Source organism: Leptonychotes weddellii, chromosome 8 (genome assembly GCF_054177405.1).
Source record: "Leptonychotes weddellii isolate Sample4059 chromosome 8, ASM5417740v2, whole genome shotgun sequence".
Lineage (NCBI taxonomy): Eukaryota > Metazoa > Chordata > Mammalia > Carnivora > Phocidae > Leptonychotes > Leptonychotes weddellii.
This window is the reverse complement of record NC_138376.1, coordinates 46445023-46462728: the sequence shown is the minus strand read 5'-3', so window position 1 is coordinate 46462728 and position 17706 is coordinate 46445023. Positions and strand designations below refer to the sequence as shown.

Below are 17706 nucleotides of genomic sequence, written 5' to 3'. Positions count from 1 at the left end.
CTTTTCTATTTGCTCTCTTCTAAACATACCCTCTTTTGCCAAAATCCCTCTAAAGTAGAACTCAAAATGATATTTAATATTAATATCAATCTTAAGAAATTAAGTTTTATTCTTAAAGGGCTATGCATGTTCTTACAAGGCTGATCAGTTACTCTACCAATCAATTAACAGAATACACTTTGTCTCAAACAATACATTTCATCTCATTTGTATAACTACTTCACTTACATGTATTAGATTTGTATTTTCTCATTCAAATGCAATTCTCAAAAAGAAGATCAACCACACAAGAGGTTCATTGATTGTGACTTCTTGTAATGGCACAAGAAGTTAAAAAAAAAAAAACTACCATTCAGAATAATAAACAAAAACAGTGAAAAAGGACCCCAGTGCAAATATGGAATGAATTTATACGTGTACTTGGATCCATGTGTCTAAATAATTTGCACAAAGAGTTTGTCACCCCCGGACAAGAACAATAATTAAAATTTGAAAACAGGATTTTATTGGACCAAAGGTCCACTGTGTTTAGTTCAATGTACTGTCTGACTGGAAATTTGTCTAAGAGAAGCATGAAGCCATAAAAACTTGTGAACACCTTTTAAACAAATCTCAGTGATGCACTAAGACAGAAATTATTTTTTCAGGACAAGTACACCATTTTTCTAATATTACATAGATGAATTCTGCCTCTAATGATGAAGAAGCCCCAACTATAGCACTATGATTGAAAGTTAAAACTTCTGTGCCAAAAAAGGGAATAAATCACACTACTGCTAAGAGGCTTACAAAACCAGTCTTAACAAGTATTACAATACTTTGGTGAGAGGAAAGCAGTATAAGCTAAAATTCTTCTTAAACAAAACTGCTTAATGTCATATATTATCAATGTCATTCATGATAGGAAAGTAACTATCACATATGCATGCTAGCAGAAATTTTCCTTTACAGTTGAAAAAAATACTTAAGTATACAATATGAATCAACTTAGCAAATAAACAAGATACCTGTAAGAATTTAATGACTTTCTGAGTTCTTTAATCTCCAAACACCATGCCACAGGAGGGGCTTTTTTTTTTTTTTTTTTTAATTTAGTGAATGAAGATTTTGTAAGCCATGATGTAGCCTGGAAAGAACACCTTGATATTACAAGGGTGCAGTAGCTATGAGTGCTATCTGAATGAAAGGCTACTCTGAATACCCATATATCTACAATGTATCTGTCTTCCTGGTCTTAAGAAAATAAATCAAATTACAGCCACTGAACTTTTCAATATACCATGTAAAGAAATAATACAAGATTTGCTTCACATTTATGAATTCTAGTCATCTATGTAAAAGGGGAACATGTTTGTAAAATGATAAACTATTTCTTCATGACACTCTATACCACCAGTTTTTCAAAAACCATTTCAATGATTTTACATATACTCTTCAAATGTTTATATAAATAATATATTTGGCATCTTGAAACTACTACGTGGGCAAACATTTTAATTTTAAGGATAACAGGATTTTTAAATACCAATAACTGGCTTGATTGAACATCAAGACCAAACATTTCCCCAACAATACTTAATGATTTTCCTTACTAGACTTAAAAAAAAAAATGTTTACTGGGCAAATCTAAAAACCATAAATAAATACTGCAATATGTATATAAAGAAATGCTTTAGAGTCAAAAGCATTAAAAAAAAAAAAGGGATGAGAAATCTACTGGTTATGTCCCAAAATGAAGCAATTAGCATCCTCTTTTGCCTTGAACAGAACCCTAAAAGTAATCTTCCATGTTTCTTTCCTATTTTTGTAATTTTTAAAGCTATTCTATGATTTCTGGAGACAAATGAAATATATGCAAGCTACTCAACCGTGTCAACAAAAAACTGGTCTTTAACAACTACAGCAAATCAACTTGGTTCAGCATAGCAGAGAACAAGACATAGCAGTTACTTTGTTTGCTAGTTTTAGCACTACCTAAACCAAAGTTACAAAATAACCATAATCTATAGCTTTCACTGACATGAGTAATACTGCCAGGATCATTTCCCTGCTAAAGGTCAGTCAAGACAATTAGTAAAAATCTATGGACCCACAAACAAAACATCTGGGTAAAAACTGTCCTTTTTATAACAAAAAGCTGAAGTAGTATGTGAATAGCTAAAACTTATAAAAGTTGTCCATCTAAGGTTTTCACTAGTTTATAATAAAATTTCTTCTTTCCAACTTTCTCTTAAATCTAAAATTATGTCAAAACAAATTCTTTTAAAATTGAAATGATTTCCATGTTGCTATCATTAGAAAATATACAGGTCTTTTACTCAACCAAATATCCCAAACGGCAAAGGGAACTTCAAAGCAATCAAGATATATGCCCTACCTGGTGGCAAAGAAACCTCAACAATCCTAGACAGAAGAGCTTTATTATTTAAAATTTCCTCTACAAATTCCCTACATACCTTAAAAACACATATACTACACACATGTTAATACAAACAATTCTGCTTCAGAACAAAGATAAATTGTAGCAATTTAAAAAAAAATTTTAGAAAAGAATTCACTTAAGTTCTTAAATAAAAAAGTCAGTTTGTAAGATAATAGAATCACAAACAAGTATTAATTAATCATACCTCAAAAAAATTGTCAAGTATCTTCAAATAACAAAAGAAATGTTCACCAAACTGAAAAGACTTTTCACATCAATAAAAACTTTTCATATCAACAGAAATAATTTTTTTTAAAAAGGGGAACAGCAAGTAGGAATACCAGTAGTATTACTAAAGGGCTGAAATTTTATAAGTAAAGAAGTCCAACAAGATGATACATTTGCCAATTTCAGACCTAGAATAACATCCTTAAGAGGATCTATATTTCCAGTAACAAGCACATTAAGTATGCAATAAATGTTTTTCCCGAATTTGGACTGAACTGTGAAACTGTGTATACAACCAAGAACTGTCAAAAGCACTTGACAATAAAGATAATTAGGTATATTGTACTGACACAGGAACCAAAGTAAAAAACTTGAACAATGCATACATAAAACAAAATTTTAAAAGCTTTGTAACATTTAGAATACAACAAAAACAATGTAAACCTACGCAATAACACAACACAATGTATATAATTCAGAGATACACCATTAGCAAGCAGTTCAAAAGACCTCAGCATTAAAGAGTTGTTAAAATGAAAAAATTCCTAGCAGTCAGTGTTGAGGTCTTCAAGCTGAGTAATCTGACAGATTTATGGATGAATAGCAGGCCAGCCTAATCCAAACTTTAAATATCATTAAAATATTAGGTAAAAATATTAAAAGGAAACAAAAACTATACTGAAAAACTACAGTGCAGAAGTCTAGAGTCACTGAAAGACAGATCAACACCACATAAACCTGTGAACTATTCCAGGGAACAGTGAGGGGAAGCCTAACTTCTCCATGTGAAGCTGATTTTCCTTTATTTAATTTTAGCTTAAGGAATAGCTAATTGCCCCAAGGTTTGTTGTAATATTTGCTTTGCTTTATAAAAGAAAGCCTACATATTCTTCCACATATTAATATATCTCTGAAGTAGTTAAGAATTAGTTTAGCCTTACTAGAAAGTTACTATCCTCAATCTTTCAGTTACTTCAACTACAGAACCTAGAGCAGTGTTATCCAATAGAAATATAATGGAAACCACATACATAATTTTAAATTTTCAAGTAGCCACTTTAAAAAAAAGGTAAAAAGGTGAAATTAATTTTAATCATATATTTTATTTAACCAAAAGTATCTAAAACATCACAAATGTAATCAACATTTTAAAAAACTCTGGTAAAATATATTTTATATATTTTTTCATATTGAGTCTTTAAAATCTCATGTGCACTTTATGGCCCATCTCAATTAAGACTGGACTCCTCTCAAGTGATTAATAGTTACATGTGGCTAGTGGTTACTAAGTTGGACAGCACAGGTCTAGAGTTCTCAAAATGCCAAAATATCTAAAATGGAAGCACACAATATATTAAATTTGAAGGGCTGGAAGGGGCACTGAAAAAGGCCTATTCAGCAGTTCCCCTTGACTCCAGCAGGCCTAGGGTAATATGATGTCCCGATTTGCTAGGAAATCCCTATATACTAGGGAGAGTCCCAATTTATACTTTTTGTCATGATGTAACTATTAACAGCACCCCTGTAATTCTCAAAAAGTATCCCCCTTTGGATAATAAATTATATGGTCATTGGTCATCCTATCTACATCCATAATATCCTCAAAGATAATTCCACATTCCTTGGAAGAAAATTTAAAGTCTAATTCTGATGTCTAGAAAAGAGCTCTAAATTCAAGTTAAAGAATCCTAAATTCACTACCCTCACCAAAAAAAAAAAGAAAAAGAAAAAAAAAGATGCTGCTGAAAATTTTTATTTTAAATTGCAGACTAAAAAAAAAAAAAAAGAAAAAGAAAAAAGAAAAAAAAAAAGTAAGAATTACCTGTTGAACAAGGCATCTGGAAATTGGGATCATTGCTATCCAAAACAGGCAAACAGAACTGGTTACTTGCAGATCCTAGCATAGGATCCTTATCGCTGAGCATGTTCTTCAGCGAGTCCTCTAAGACATTTTGACTTGTACTAAAATCCTCACAGACTTCATTCTCCAGGTTGGATCCTAGAAATAGGGCATCATCTAAGTGTTCAGTAGGAATTAAATGATTAAATGTATCAACTATATCCATGAAGACTTCTGTGTGTCTTTCAGCCCTATAGAAAGACAAAAAAAATACCATAAGAAATAAAGCTATCAATTGATAATCACCTAAAACCAAATTATTTTAATAGTTTTGAGTCTAAGAACACACTTAGGTATTTCTGAATTGTTTAAAAAAAATCCTCACTGTTTTTAGAATAAACATTTGGACATGTAGAACGAATCTTTACTAAATGTTTCTTTATCACACATGTAGAGTATCATTTTACCATAAATCCTATTAAATGTTTACTCGATTCATTATTTTGAGGGGGGGAAACCTATGTATATAATCCATTAATTTGATACAGTTGAAAGAATGACATGGCTTAAACCATAAAAACCGTATGTTTTTAACCATAATCTTTTCATAAATTAAGAATGACACTGCTTTTACAAATCCATATAAAAGAGCCAAAATCAAATTATTGTCCCATACCTATTAAAACTGTAAAATAGCCTTGTTTTACTTACAAAGCATTTACATTATTTAAAGAAAGGTAATATAGAAAGAAAAGGTTGTTTGTAGGGGTAGGAGGAAAAAATGGAAACTATTAATTAAACCCAACAAATCAAAACTCAAAAAAAACTACACATATGCAGGCAGAGACGTGAACATACACTCATTTTAGTGGGGGGGACTCCTTTAGTATAAAATGAGATAAATGACAAGAAAACAACATAGCAGAGATTTAATTTTATTTTAGTGAGTTATGTGAGATATATACAGATGTCAAGCTAGTCGCCCGCCTACTGATACTAGGTACTGCTCAGAAAGGTCATCTAATGCCCTAGAAGATCCTCAATTAATCAAAAGTTGAATTATCTTCAATACTGGTTTCAGAAAAAACTGAACCAATGTATTCTGGAAGGTGGGGGTGGGCCGCATCAACAAAAACATCTAATAATATTCAGTTAGCTAGAAAATCAACTAATTGAGAACATCTTGGGTTCCAAAATTCTAATGATTTTTAGATTGACTCCAAATCTACCAAAATTTCCTCAAACTGTCCTTGATCTTTCCCCTATAAAGATGATGAAAGAAGAGGAAGTCCAAAGACACTCAACAATTTACTGGTTATATATTATATGCTGCTAACCATTTTACTTAAATTTAACCCATTTATTTCCAATAATAGGCTCTATATAGAAAATACATGTAAATAATCTGTTTTATGAAACAAAATTCATTTAAATGATTTAAATGTCTTCCCCCAAAACCAAGAAATAGCCAAGATTCAATCCCAGGTTCCAAGGCTCCATAGCCCATAGCCATACCTCTTCCGCTTTCACACTGAGCTACAGAGCTAGAAATTGACTAGATTTGACTCATCAAAGGCTCTTCTTTAAAAATAATTTTCCATAACTTTCAACAAATCAGTGGTTGCCTGGGTCCTCGGGTAACAGAAGGCTAGACTGCAAAGGGACAGGAAGATACTTTGGGAGATGATGAAAATGTCCTAAATCATGAATGTATACATCCACTGAAATTCATCAACCTGTTCATTTTAAATGGAAAGTTTATTGTAACGCAATTTAAAATCCTAAAAAAAGGAAAGACAATTTCCTCATTCTTACAAAAGTTAATCCCCTTCTAAATAGGATTTTACTACTAGCTCTTCTCAAATTTTTCAATTTACTTAAAATATTGATAAAACACTGAAATAAAATGTTAACTATTTGATTGATCTGCTGGTTATTTTACATGCATTCTCTAACTATACCATTAAAAGAAAATTATAGCTCACAATGCTGACAAAAAGTCAGGAAAAGTTTTAATTCCCTAATGTTACCTGATTCTCAGTACTAAGAAAGGCTCAATTATCATACATCACCAATACTTCCACTAATATGTTTTTAAGTTCCAAAAAAAATTTTAGTATAATAAATTTCTGCTAATTAAAAATAATTTACAAAGATGTTACTAAATGTTTACACAATCAAGTAGCTAGAACTACAGACAAATTAGTTTATCTGAATGTGCTAGAATCCAAGACTACCTCCTCTTCAAAGCTGCACCCCAATTAGGAATCTTTTCTTTCCTCAGATAAATCAAAAAGAAAAAAAGAGCAATTCCAGTTCTAAAAGCAAAGTTAACTTTCCTTCTTTAAAAAAAAAAGTATGCTGAATCTACTAAAAATGCACTCATTCTCACAGCAACACGAGTCTGGTATATTCTACAAACTTCACCTGAAGTCAGTCTTTCTGTTACTACTAGCTGTGTGCTTTCAAATGATGAGACATTCAGAATATTCAGAAATTATGATCACACAGCTCAAACTCACAAAGCTATAGGGAAGACCAGCCCATTCTAAATAGTGACCTAAATAGGCAACACATGTTTTTCAATAACACTGTCATTAGTGAACCATCCATACCTTAAGAGCCTGTGGCATATTTTTTAATCTCAATGGTAAACAATATTTAGTCTTTAAAGACCAATTAAAAAAAAAGTAAAACATATTGTAAATAAGATGGGTGAACCAAACTTTCTTGTACAGGTATTTGGCCAAAAGTGGTATATGACTTAAAAGGTGTGTTTTATCTGGTTTAAATAAGCACATCAGGGAAAAAGCTTCCATGGTCAAATGTTGAGAAGGACTGGCAAAACAAAATTACATTTCTTTAATAATACCTTTAATTCATTCAACAAACGTTTGCTAAGCATCTACCACTGAGACATCTTTAATATGCCAACAGAGAATAGGGTATAAAGCATCCCAAACTTAAGGGTCCCAAGAAGACAATTTTTACACAGCACATCACAAGACTAGTTTTCTTGTAAAATTGTTATAAATTAGTAAGACTGACTTTTCATAAGCAGCTGCAACTGGCTTTGGGGGCAATTCCAAAGAATTCCAAAAATGATAGTATATAGTCATCCCACAAGACTATCTTGAAAGTAACATTTAATGGAAGTATAAAGTAATTTATTTTTAAAAATCAGTTTCAAGTATTCAGTATCAAAAATAATAACATTTTATTGTTATTTCCATGCTAAACTGGAAAACAAACATTAAACTGACTGCAGGAATATTAAGTCACTTAACATGAACATAAAAATTTACTAAATGCAGAGTGGTTAACTGGGTTGGATCATGGAAGAAAAAAAGGACAGTAGTAGAAAAACTAGTAAAATCAAAATAAAGTCTGGAAGTTAGTTAATAGCAATGTACCAATTTTAATCTCTAGTTCTGATTAAGGCACTAGCATTATATCAGATGTAACAATCAGGAAATTGGGATGAGGATATATATGAACTCTACACAATATCAGCAATTTCTCTATAAGTCTAAAATTATTCCAAAATAAGTCTTTTTTAAAACACTAACCTAAAATTAGAGAAGGGGCAGCTGGCTGGGTCAGTTAGAAGAGCAAGTGACTCTTGATCTTGGGGTCATGAGTAGCCCAAAGCTGGGTGTAGAGATTATTTAAATAAATAAACTTTAAAAAAATGATATTGTTTAAAAGTTTATTTTAAAAATAATAATAAAATAGAATTAGGGGAGATACCTAGTAATGTGGATAAACAATCAGATCTAATTAAGAAAAAAATTAAGAGTTGATTCAATATCTGTTAATTAAACAGACTGAGTTAAACAAATTCCTATTTCTTACAATGACATTATACTTAAATGCTTCCTTATATTTGCCATTATAAATTTAATAATTAAAACAGGGGAGCCTGGCTGGCTCAGTCAGTGTGGCACCCAACTCTTGATCTCATGGTTGTGAGTTTGAGCCCCACGCTGAGTGTAGACATATTACTTAAAAATAAAATCTTCAAAGGGCACCCGAGTGGCTCAGTCAGCTAAGAGTCCAACTCTTGATTTCAGCTCAGGTCATGACCTCAAGGTTGTGAAATCAAGCCCACATCGGGCTCTACACTATGTGGAGCCTATTTGAGATTCTCTCTGTCCCTGCACCCCCCATAAAAAAAAATAATAATAAAATAAAATCTTCAAAAAAATAAAGAAAAATAAAATATAACAAGCCTATTTAGGCTTGTTATAGGTTAGGTGTATGCTAAGTGGCTAATGACACGAATATATCCAATTAAATCGATACTAATAATTTGAGAATATATATATGCTAAAATCAGAAATTATTTCTCAGTTCAGTCACAACTCATGTTTACAGACCATAAAATATATCCAACTAAGTCAGAGAATTGGATAATCCACTTAATTAGTTATCACAGGTACCTGTGAAACAAACACAATTCTCAAAATTCAAGGAACTCACAATATAAAAGTATAGACATATAAACAAATACAACAACATGTAAACATCACAACAAAATATGAAAGTGTCATATTGAAGGACTGACATCATCACAGAGGAAGGTGAAACTTATGAGGCCAAGAATATCTAAGCAGCTGGATCCTCAAGGTCGAGAGGATACTCCAGGCAAAGGGAATAGCATGTGCTAATTATGAATGACAGAGTTAGGTCCTAACAGACCATTTAGAAAGACTCAGAATACAATTAAAAAATAAGTATTACTACCAACATTCTGAATAAAATTTAATCTGAGTTTGAAGATATTTACCACTTTAAAATACTTGTTTTATCTTAACTCACAAAAAATTATACTGCAGCCAAATTTAGTTTATGCTGAAAAAAGCCAACATGTATTTTTCCATGTATGACTAGAAAGCAGAAAGATTTAGAAAGCACCAACAGCACACACACACACACAAAAAATTACACTTCTACAAAAATCCCCTTTAAATTAAGAGTACATTAAAATTATCTCGACTTTTCAGAAGCATCTTCAAAGTAAAACTATGTATTTTACCATGTTATCTCCCTAAATATATATAGAGAGAGATCTAAGCCTAACAATAAATAACTAAAGCTATCAAAGGCCCCAAGAGGTTATCGCATGATGAAGCTCTGTCTCATACAGTCTATATTTGTGTGTATGTGTATGGGGATGGCATGGGGGGTACAAATACATTCAGGAGATTATAAAATCTATGATGAAAATTTAAACAGGGTAATAGTGATGCGGGGAGGAGGAGAGTTTCTACATACAATGCTAAATGAAGATCTTATTACAGGGCAACATGTAAGCCAAAAACTGGAAAGAGAGTAATCCATACAAAAATGGGGAAAAGCAATCCAGGCGAAGATCTAAACGCAAAGCCTGGAAATGGAAACTTGGTGACTTCCAGCCCCTATACTACAGTTTAAATTAAGCCATCAATTCATTAGTCATCCTTACCATAAACAAATTTCTAATAGGCAGTAGTAGTAGAAAAACAAAAGTACCACTACTAATGGTGACGAAAACATAAAATGATGTGCTCTAATTTCACACCAGGCAATGTTCTACATGCTTTACATCAGTAATTCTCAATCAGAGGTGATTATGCCCCTCTAGAGGACATTTGGCCATCGCAACTGAAGGGCAGGCTACTGGCATCTAGTAAATATACTACAATGCACTAGGAAAGCCCCACAACAAAGAATTATCCAGCCAGAAAACTGCTAAAGTTAAGAAACTCTGCTCTACATTTATTAATTTAATCCTCACAACAATGCTGTATTATAATCCAGTAAACAAAGGAAGAAAGAAACAATGAAGGAAGGAAGAAATTAATTGGGATCAAGGAGATTAAATTACTTGCTCAGTGGTGCTGAAATCTGAACCCAGAAAATCTCATTCAAGAATCAATGCACTTACCACTACCCTATAATATCTGTTTATAAAGTAAAATGCATTGAATATTTATTATGTGCCAGGCACCACACTAAAGCTAAATGCATGTCATTTAATCTTCACAACCACACAATTAGGAAGGTACTATCATTATTCTCAAATCATAAGAGTGGGGCTAAAGCTTAGCGAAGTTACACCCAATATTATAGAATAAATAAGTGACAGAGCTGGGACTCAATTCTACTCTGAGACAAAGGTCAGTTCTTAACCACCATAATATAACAACATTAAAGATGAATAACAGATTATCCTTCCAAGATAGAGATAAGGAAAATCACTAAATGGTTAAACCATGTGGTATGACACAGTTCTAGAAAGTATAATTCTATAGAGCAACGCAACCTCATCAACTGCTCCAAACACACACATCAAATTCTACTCCAGTTTCACTGGTTAGAATGTGTAAGAAGCAGCAAGGTTCGTAACTTTTCTGAATTTATCAGGTAAGAGAATGTAAGAACCCAAGGCGTCTGCCATACTAAGACTAAAGTTGACCTAAGAATCTAGAAAAAGAACTATCAAGTACAAGTTGAAACTGGCAAAAGCAGAATTACACTAGCCAACCGTATTGAGTTAACTTCAAAGTTTACAACTATATCCTATTGATATTATGGGAAGCATTAGCAGTTTGGATTAACCACAGAAACAGTGGAAGTAGTTCATCATTAGAACTATGGCCTAGGTGATAACAGTCCTGCTAACATGTCCTTTTAGCATATACTATGTGCCAGGCCCTATGCTCAGTGTCTTGTATGCATTATCTCATTAGTCCCTCTCAACAACACTGTGAGGTAGGTGCAATTATTATATCTATTTTACAGATGAGCAAACTGAGGCCCAGACCATTATGTAATTTGCCCAAGGTCACATATCCAGTATACCCAAACTGGAACCCAGGCAGTGTGGTGATTCCTGAGTCTGCACACTTAAACTACTATACTTTATGCACTCTACTCATAACACATACTAATTTTTCAGTTCTTAATATATCATTAATGAAATCCTAAAAATACTAAAAATAAAGTGACATACACTTCTTCCAAAATAAGTTAGAAAATACGCACTAAGCCACTCCCTACATATAAAAAATACAGTGGCTATCTATCCTCAGTGTGTATAAACATCATTTTGGAAGTTATCCACTACAAACTCTGCAATTTATTTTCACAGTCTACAATTTTAGAATTTTTTCATGTGGCCAACTCACACAAATTATGAATGAAACAAAAGTATTACATTTAGCCTTTCTGTACAATCTACTATGCCATTTAAAACTTCATCTAATAGATTGTGCGGATTAAAACTTCTGAATAGTATTTTGAAATTTTTATTCAACTATTTCTCTTCATCCATCACCTCTCTTCATGGTACAAATGATCATAAAAATGAAAACCCCGACCATTAAAAAATGATCTAAATTAAACATACAATGCATAGGAGTAAGTGTCCAGTCTATACATTTGACAATTCCTCACAATGCCTTTTGTAATTCTTGAAATTTCTTCTTTTAACTCTAATACAATGATTTAACACCTCATGTCTTTGAATCTTGTTTCTCAACCTAGTCCAGGTTTCTTGAGGGTACAAACAGCACCCGGGTCTCAAATATTTTGAATCAATACCCTCAATATCTTTTCCCAGTAATCAAACAGCAGAAACTAAAAGGGAGTTAGTTACCTTTTACTGTTCAACACACAACTGTATTGTAAGTGTCTAACAACTTGCCAAGTCATTTTTGTAGTTAAAAAAATAAAATATCTAAGCTTCTGAAAAGATACTCCAGGATTCTCAGAGGTGCTCCAAGAAGAAATAAAAGAGAAACAGAGCCCAAGATGAACTGCTCCACACAAGAAAGAAATCAGCAGCCACTTGTCAGAAAGAATTCCTGAAACATGGATGAATGAAAATATTTTGAAATCAGCCCTCCTCCTGATACTTCATGACACTGGTGAAGTAGTTATGGGTAACCTACAAACCTGAGATGGTGATCAATAAATCTCATTACCTCAAAAAATAAAAAGATCTTATCTCTAGACAAAAAATTAAGTAAAAAGGATTTCATGAGAAATCTGTGTAAAAAACAAGGAAAAAAGTGCACATTTAAGAAAGCAAAATGTATCAAAAAGGCAAACACCATATTACCAAGGAAGATAACCATTACGTTTCAGCACTCAAAAAAACAGAACTGTATGCCTAATTTTAATTTACATTCATCAGTTTTTTCCAAATATAATCCATACTATGTAAAAATCTAAATTCAAGATAATTTTGCAGTAATCCAAATTGTCAATTGCTGTTTTCCAAACTTTTATCAATAATAGTTTTATTAATATGCTATTACAGAACTCAAAAATTATCAACCTTTCTTAACTAATTCCAATCTCAATACATTTTAAATTTTAATAGTATGGTTTTAAACCATTTTAACATAAAGACAACTTCTTTACCACTAAATTCCAATCTCAATACATTTTAAATTTTAATAGTATGGTTTTAAACCATTTTAACATAAAGACAACTTCTTTACCACTTTTCTATTCTGAAATTTGCACTTAACCAACGCTAATTTTCACCTACATTTACACATACCACTTCTTTTAGATTTGACTTATTTGAATATGCAACAGAGTATACCAAAGGATCAACTAAAGTTATGTGAAGTCTATCCCAACGACATGTGATAGATAAGGAAGTTCACTACCCTCCCAAAGGATGCAAAAGCAGTATAATAAATCACATTTTCATGCTCTTCAATAAACGGACCTATAAAGCATGCAAGGAACAAGGGAAAACTGGTCCCATCAGTAACTCATTTGTTATCCTTTTGACAAATCACCAATACAGCTATGAAATAAAGCTTAAAATCTATTGTTGAAATTCTGCATACTTAAAAAGTGGCCCACTTCAGTTGAGTAGAAGTCTTTCGGCAGCTCAAGAATTGAACAGTGTGTGGCTTAACCAGAGCAATAATAGTTCCTACCTAAGTCCCCTCTCAAATTATATGTAATTTAAAATAGTGATAATGATGATGGAGAAAAAATTCGTTATTGTACTATAGGGCTAGTAAACAGAAGAACTGGACAGATAATAATAGAAAATTAAGAAAAGGTCGAGTGGTAGTGAAGGTAAAAACTACCCGAAATAATAATCTTTACACATCTCTTGTGCTCTGGAATGAATATACAAACTCAAGAACAGAAGAATGCTACAAAGATTTCTTGGTTCTTTGACTCACGTCTCTTTCCAACCACAAACACATCTACAAACATTTTCACAATCCCAAACACTTCATTCAAGAATCAAAAAATGGTAGGAAATGAATGAGTAACGCAGGCGTAGTTTCGGAAGATCTCAAACAACGAGTTTGTAAAAAGGAAGACAAGTCCGACCCCAAAATAGTAACTAAAAAGAACAATGTACTATTTAAGTACTCCCTAAATAGTTTACTGTATCTTTTTTTTTTTTTAAGCTTAAAATAAGGTAGTAAAGCATTTGGGAAAGGCTCAGTAACCAATGTCTGATTTTAAATTATCTCTACACATAATGAAGATTTCAAAAAGGTAGATAACAAAGCGTTGTTGCCACTTACATTAATGATTATCCATGATCATAATCTGCGAATGATTCCTGAATAGCACCAATAATCATGCATTCAAACTACCTCGAATCATAGTCTCTAGGAAATAGCACTTAAAAATCCAAAGATGGGAAAAGGTCATCGGACCCGGCAACACATTGCTGGGGGAAAGAAGGGAAACAGGACTATGCGCGGTACCAACATTCTCTCCCTTTCTTCCTCCCCCCTCGCCCCCCCCGTGTCAGGTGATCAGTTATTTAGCACCATTAACACACACGTATCGACAAGTGGTTCATTAAATTACTCGTATTATCCGAAGGCCAGATTCTAGGCTTCCCATTTCAAACTAAGCAAAAGGAGTCGACAGTTTGGGTCCCGAGCACAAAAGCGCGCGGTAGCAGGAGGATGGATAGAGCGCCAACTCCCCCCTTTCCAAAAGCTGGGACGAGGCTCTGCCTCGCGGCAAAGGCCAATCCTGGCTTCCCAGACCCAGGGCCCAAAGCTCAAAGCCGGACTCCTTTGGAGGGAAGAGGTCCGAAGGGCCGGGTCCGGGGGCCTGCGGACCAGGCCTTCCTGGCAGCGCCCGCGATCCCCGCGGGCCTGCGCGCCCGCGCGGCGGCGGCGGCGGCGGCGGCGGCGGTAGGGCACACTCACCGCCGAAGGCCCGGGAGCAGGAGCCGGGGAGAGGCCGCGGTCCCGACCCTCCCCGCCTGGCGATCTCGCCGCCGCGCCTCCCTCCCAGCCCGAGGTCCAAACGCTCCAGGGCTACAGAGGCGCGACCCGGGCAGGCCGAGGACGTTGCGCAAGAGGCCGGTGAGGTTTCCCGGCTGCGCGGGAGAAAGGCGCGGAGTGTCCGCCGCGGGAGGGGCGGGGAGGCCCGCGGAGGCGCTGTGCGTGTAGAAGGGGATGGGGGAGGGGAGGATTGCCCGTCTCCCTGGCCGCGGCCAGAGCCGCAACTCACCCAGCTCCGCCAGACGAGCGCTACCACTGGCAGCAAGAGGAAGATGGTGGCCGCTGCCGCCGCCGCCGCCGCCGCCGCCGAGGAGGAGGGGGCCCGGTGGGTGCCGAGGAGAGGGGGTACGCGCAGGACGTCGGCGTCGCTGCCACAGCCTCTTTTCCTCACCGGGCCGAGCGGCTGCTGCTGACGACACTAGCCCGGCTTCCGCGCCGCCCTCTTTATCTTCGTAGCAGCCACCGCCGCCCAGGGCCCGAGGGTCGCTCGCCTCGTGGGGACCGTGCGGCGGCGCAAGACCCCGCAGCCATCGGCGTGCGGCGGCGGCGCGGGGGCAGGAGCCGGGCCGCGTCACGTGACCCCACTGTTTACCGTTCCGGGGGCCGCGGCCTGCACGCTGCGCCTGCGCAGTGTGGGCCCTCCCGCGCCGCGCCTCCGCGGGGCCCAGGCAGTCGCACTCCCCTGCGCTTCCGCGCCCCTCCCAGTCTTCTGAGGGCGCGGCACGCCTGCGGGCTTTTAGCTATCATCTCGCTGGCGGCCCGAAGGGGTGAGGCATAGATCGGGTTTTCTCGATTGTAATAAGCACGAAGGCTTCATAGATAATGTAATATTGATGATCAAATTTGCCGCCCCCCATACTTTTCATTAATTGGGTTTGCTTTCAAAAATGGAAGACTAGAGCGGAGTAGTTGAGCCCCTTGCCCAAGAATCCCTGCTGGGTGTGCACAACAGTCCCATCATTAACCACCTCCATTCCCCACCTTGTCTCTAAATAGCTAGTCATCTTCAGGACTCAAGTTGCCTTCTCCAAGAATCATTCCCGGTCGAAGTCAGCAGTTCTCAAAATGTATCAAGAGGATCCTCTGAAGGATTCCCGAGACCTTTCAGAGAAGCTTTAACTCTGACAATTCCATATGTTTAAGGCCAACTTTTCTTCATCTTCTTCAACCAAAACATGTAGCAACTGATTAAATTCAGAAGCAGGAGAACCCAGCCATCTATTCAGCCAGACACTGAAGAAATGTGCAAAAATTTAAAACAATGCCACTCTTTTCATTAAATTTTGTTGGAAAATATATTTTTCATAATCGATTATGATAACAAAGAATTTTGTTATTTTTTAAAATGTTTTATTCTTAGATTTAATTCCTATGATGGTAAATAACTAACCCATATAAACAAAAGCTCTTGGAAGTGTATAGGGGTCCTGAGACAAAAAAGTTTGAAAACCACTGGTCTAGATTACTTGCTTCCACAGCAGCTTGGGCTGACCTCTATCTCAGTCCATTATAAACACTGTGAGGTAATTGTTGCTAGTCATCACTAGGACCAAAATGAGCCCCTTTAAGGACAGGGATTGTGCCTTCTTTTTGCAAGGACCATTACAGTACCCACTAAAGAATGATAGCCAGCACCTGCTGGGCTCTTCAGAAACCTTTACTTGTTAATTTAAGCCTCATGCCAACCATAGTCCACACTGTAGGTTTTGTGCAGAGTAGAATAATAGCTCACAGGCATGTGGTGAAGAGCTGTTCTTTACTCTCTCCAGACTTCTGGTGTTTGGAGCACTCCCAATACTAAATGCTCTTCCACAAAGGAGGTTTAAGATTGTCCTAATTCTACTGGAATCCTAGAATTCCATCCCCTGCCTTGACTCATCAATCCCTAAAAACTTGGTTTTACTATCTTTTTTTATGGGGTTTTTTTTTTTTTTTTTTGAGAAAGGAAAATAGAAATGAGTAATCAATTTTTTTTTTCCCTTGGAATGTCTGGGATGAATTGCACAAATAAGTCTTAAATTTATTTTTACTCATCTTCTGGACCTTAATGTGAAATTTGAAAAAGGCATTGGGAAAGAATAAGATTATAAACAAAATCCAATCCTAAGGGACTTACTAGAGTAGAACTCAAATGGAAAATCATTAGATGGAAAATTTCCTTGGAAGAGCTGGGGAAAACTTATCATGTTAAAGAAATTTTAGTAAATTTATGAAAAAACACAATGGAGCTAAAAAGAAAATATAGAAATGACAAGTCTGTCACATTCACAAAACAAAGATTTCTCATCCTAAAAAAGCCAACAAGCTTACCACAAAGCATGATGTTTTGATTCTTATTTTGAACTAGCCAAGCACCCAGGTTCAGATTTGTTCATTAATGATCTTTGCTTTTTGCTTCTAGATATAAACACAATCTGTCTTTACCCAGTCTATGAAAAGGTTACAAGAAGAAAGAACCATCATAATCATACTGGGAATGGCTTTAACAACATGGAGGACACTGCTTTGGTTAAAGGACCTATTGGAAAATCAGATTGTATTGATAGTGTTGAAACCTCACAATTAACTCAGGAAAATTAAATTTGGTAGAAAACAAGACAAGAAAACTAACAGTGGCTAATACTAACCAGTATACTTGTAATCGACTAAAAATGATGGAAAATGAAAATTGACAAAATTTGGATCTTGCAAAACTTTACCCAGGAATATTGAGCCTGGTCCAGAGAGTGAGGCTCACCAAGCTGGTATGCAGGTTAAGTTTGATATGAAAAATGCTTGTCATCATTGAAACACTGGTCTCTACAGTATCAGTTCATTAAAGATGAAAAAATGGGAAGAGTTAACTGCAGCAAACAGAAAATCAATAAAAATATCAAATATATTTAATGGGTTTTTTTCTGGAAAAAACTTTCTGTATACACAGACACACTTTCCTGTTAGTT

General features: G+C 35.6%; 1 protein-coding gene across 4 annotated transcripts in view; it reads right to left on the bottom strand.

Moving 5' to 3' along the window:
* The window catches only part of PHF3 (PHD finger protein 3), an 84533-nt gene extending 69205 nt beyond the window's left edge, over positions 1 to 15328 (bottom strand). Inside the window, exons 1-2 of one of the 4 annotated variants that reach the window (XM_006747756.3) lie at positions 14994 to 15328; positions 4473 to 4741 (exon numbers count right to left, since the gene is read on the bottom strand). In XM_006747756.3, coding sequence (XP_006747819.2) covers positions 4473 to 4716 — 244 coding nt within the window. In that variant the 5' untranslated portion in view covers positions 4717 to 4741; positions 14994 to 15328. Of the gene's footprint in view, positions 1 to 4472; positions 4742 to 14686; positions 14884 to 14993 lie in introns of those variants that run through there. The other 3 variants (XM_031018642.2, XM_031018643.2, XM_081828470.1) reach the window with 3 other exon arrangements.
* Between the last annotated feature and the right edge of the window lie 2378 nt (positions 15329 to 17706).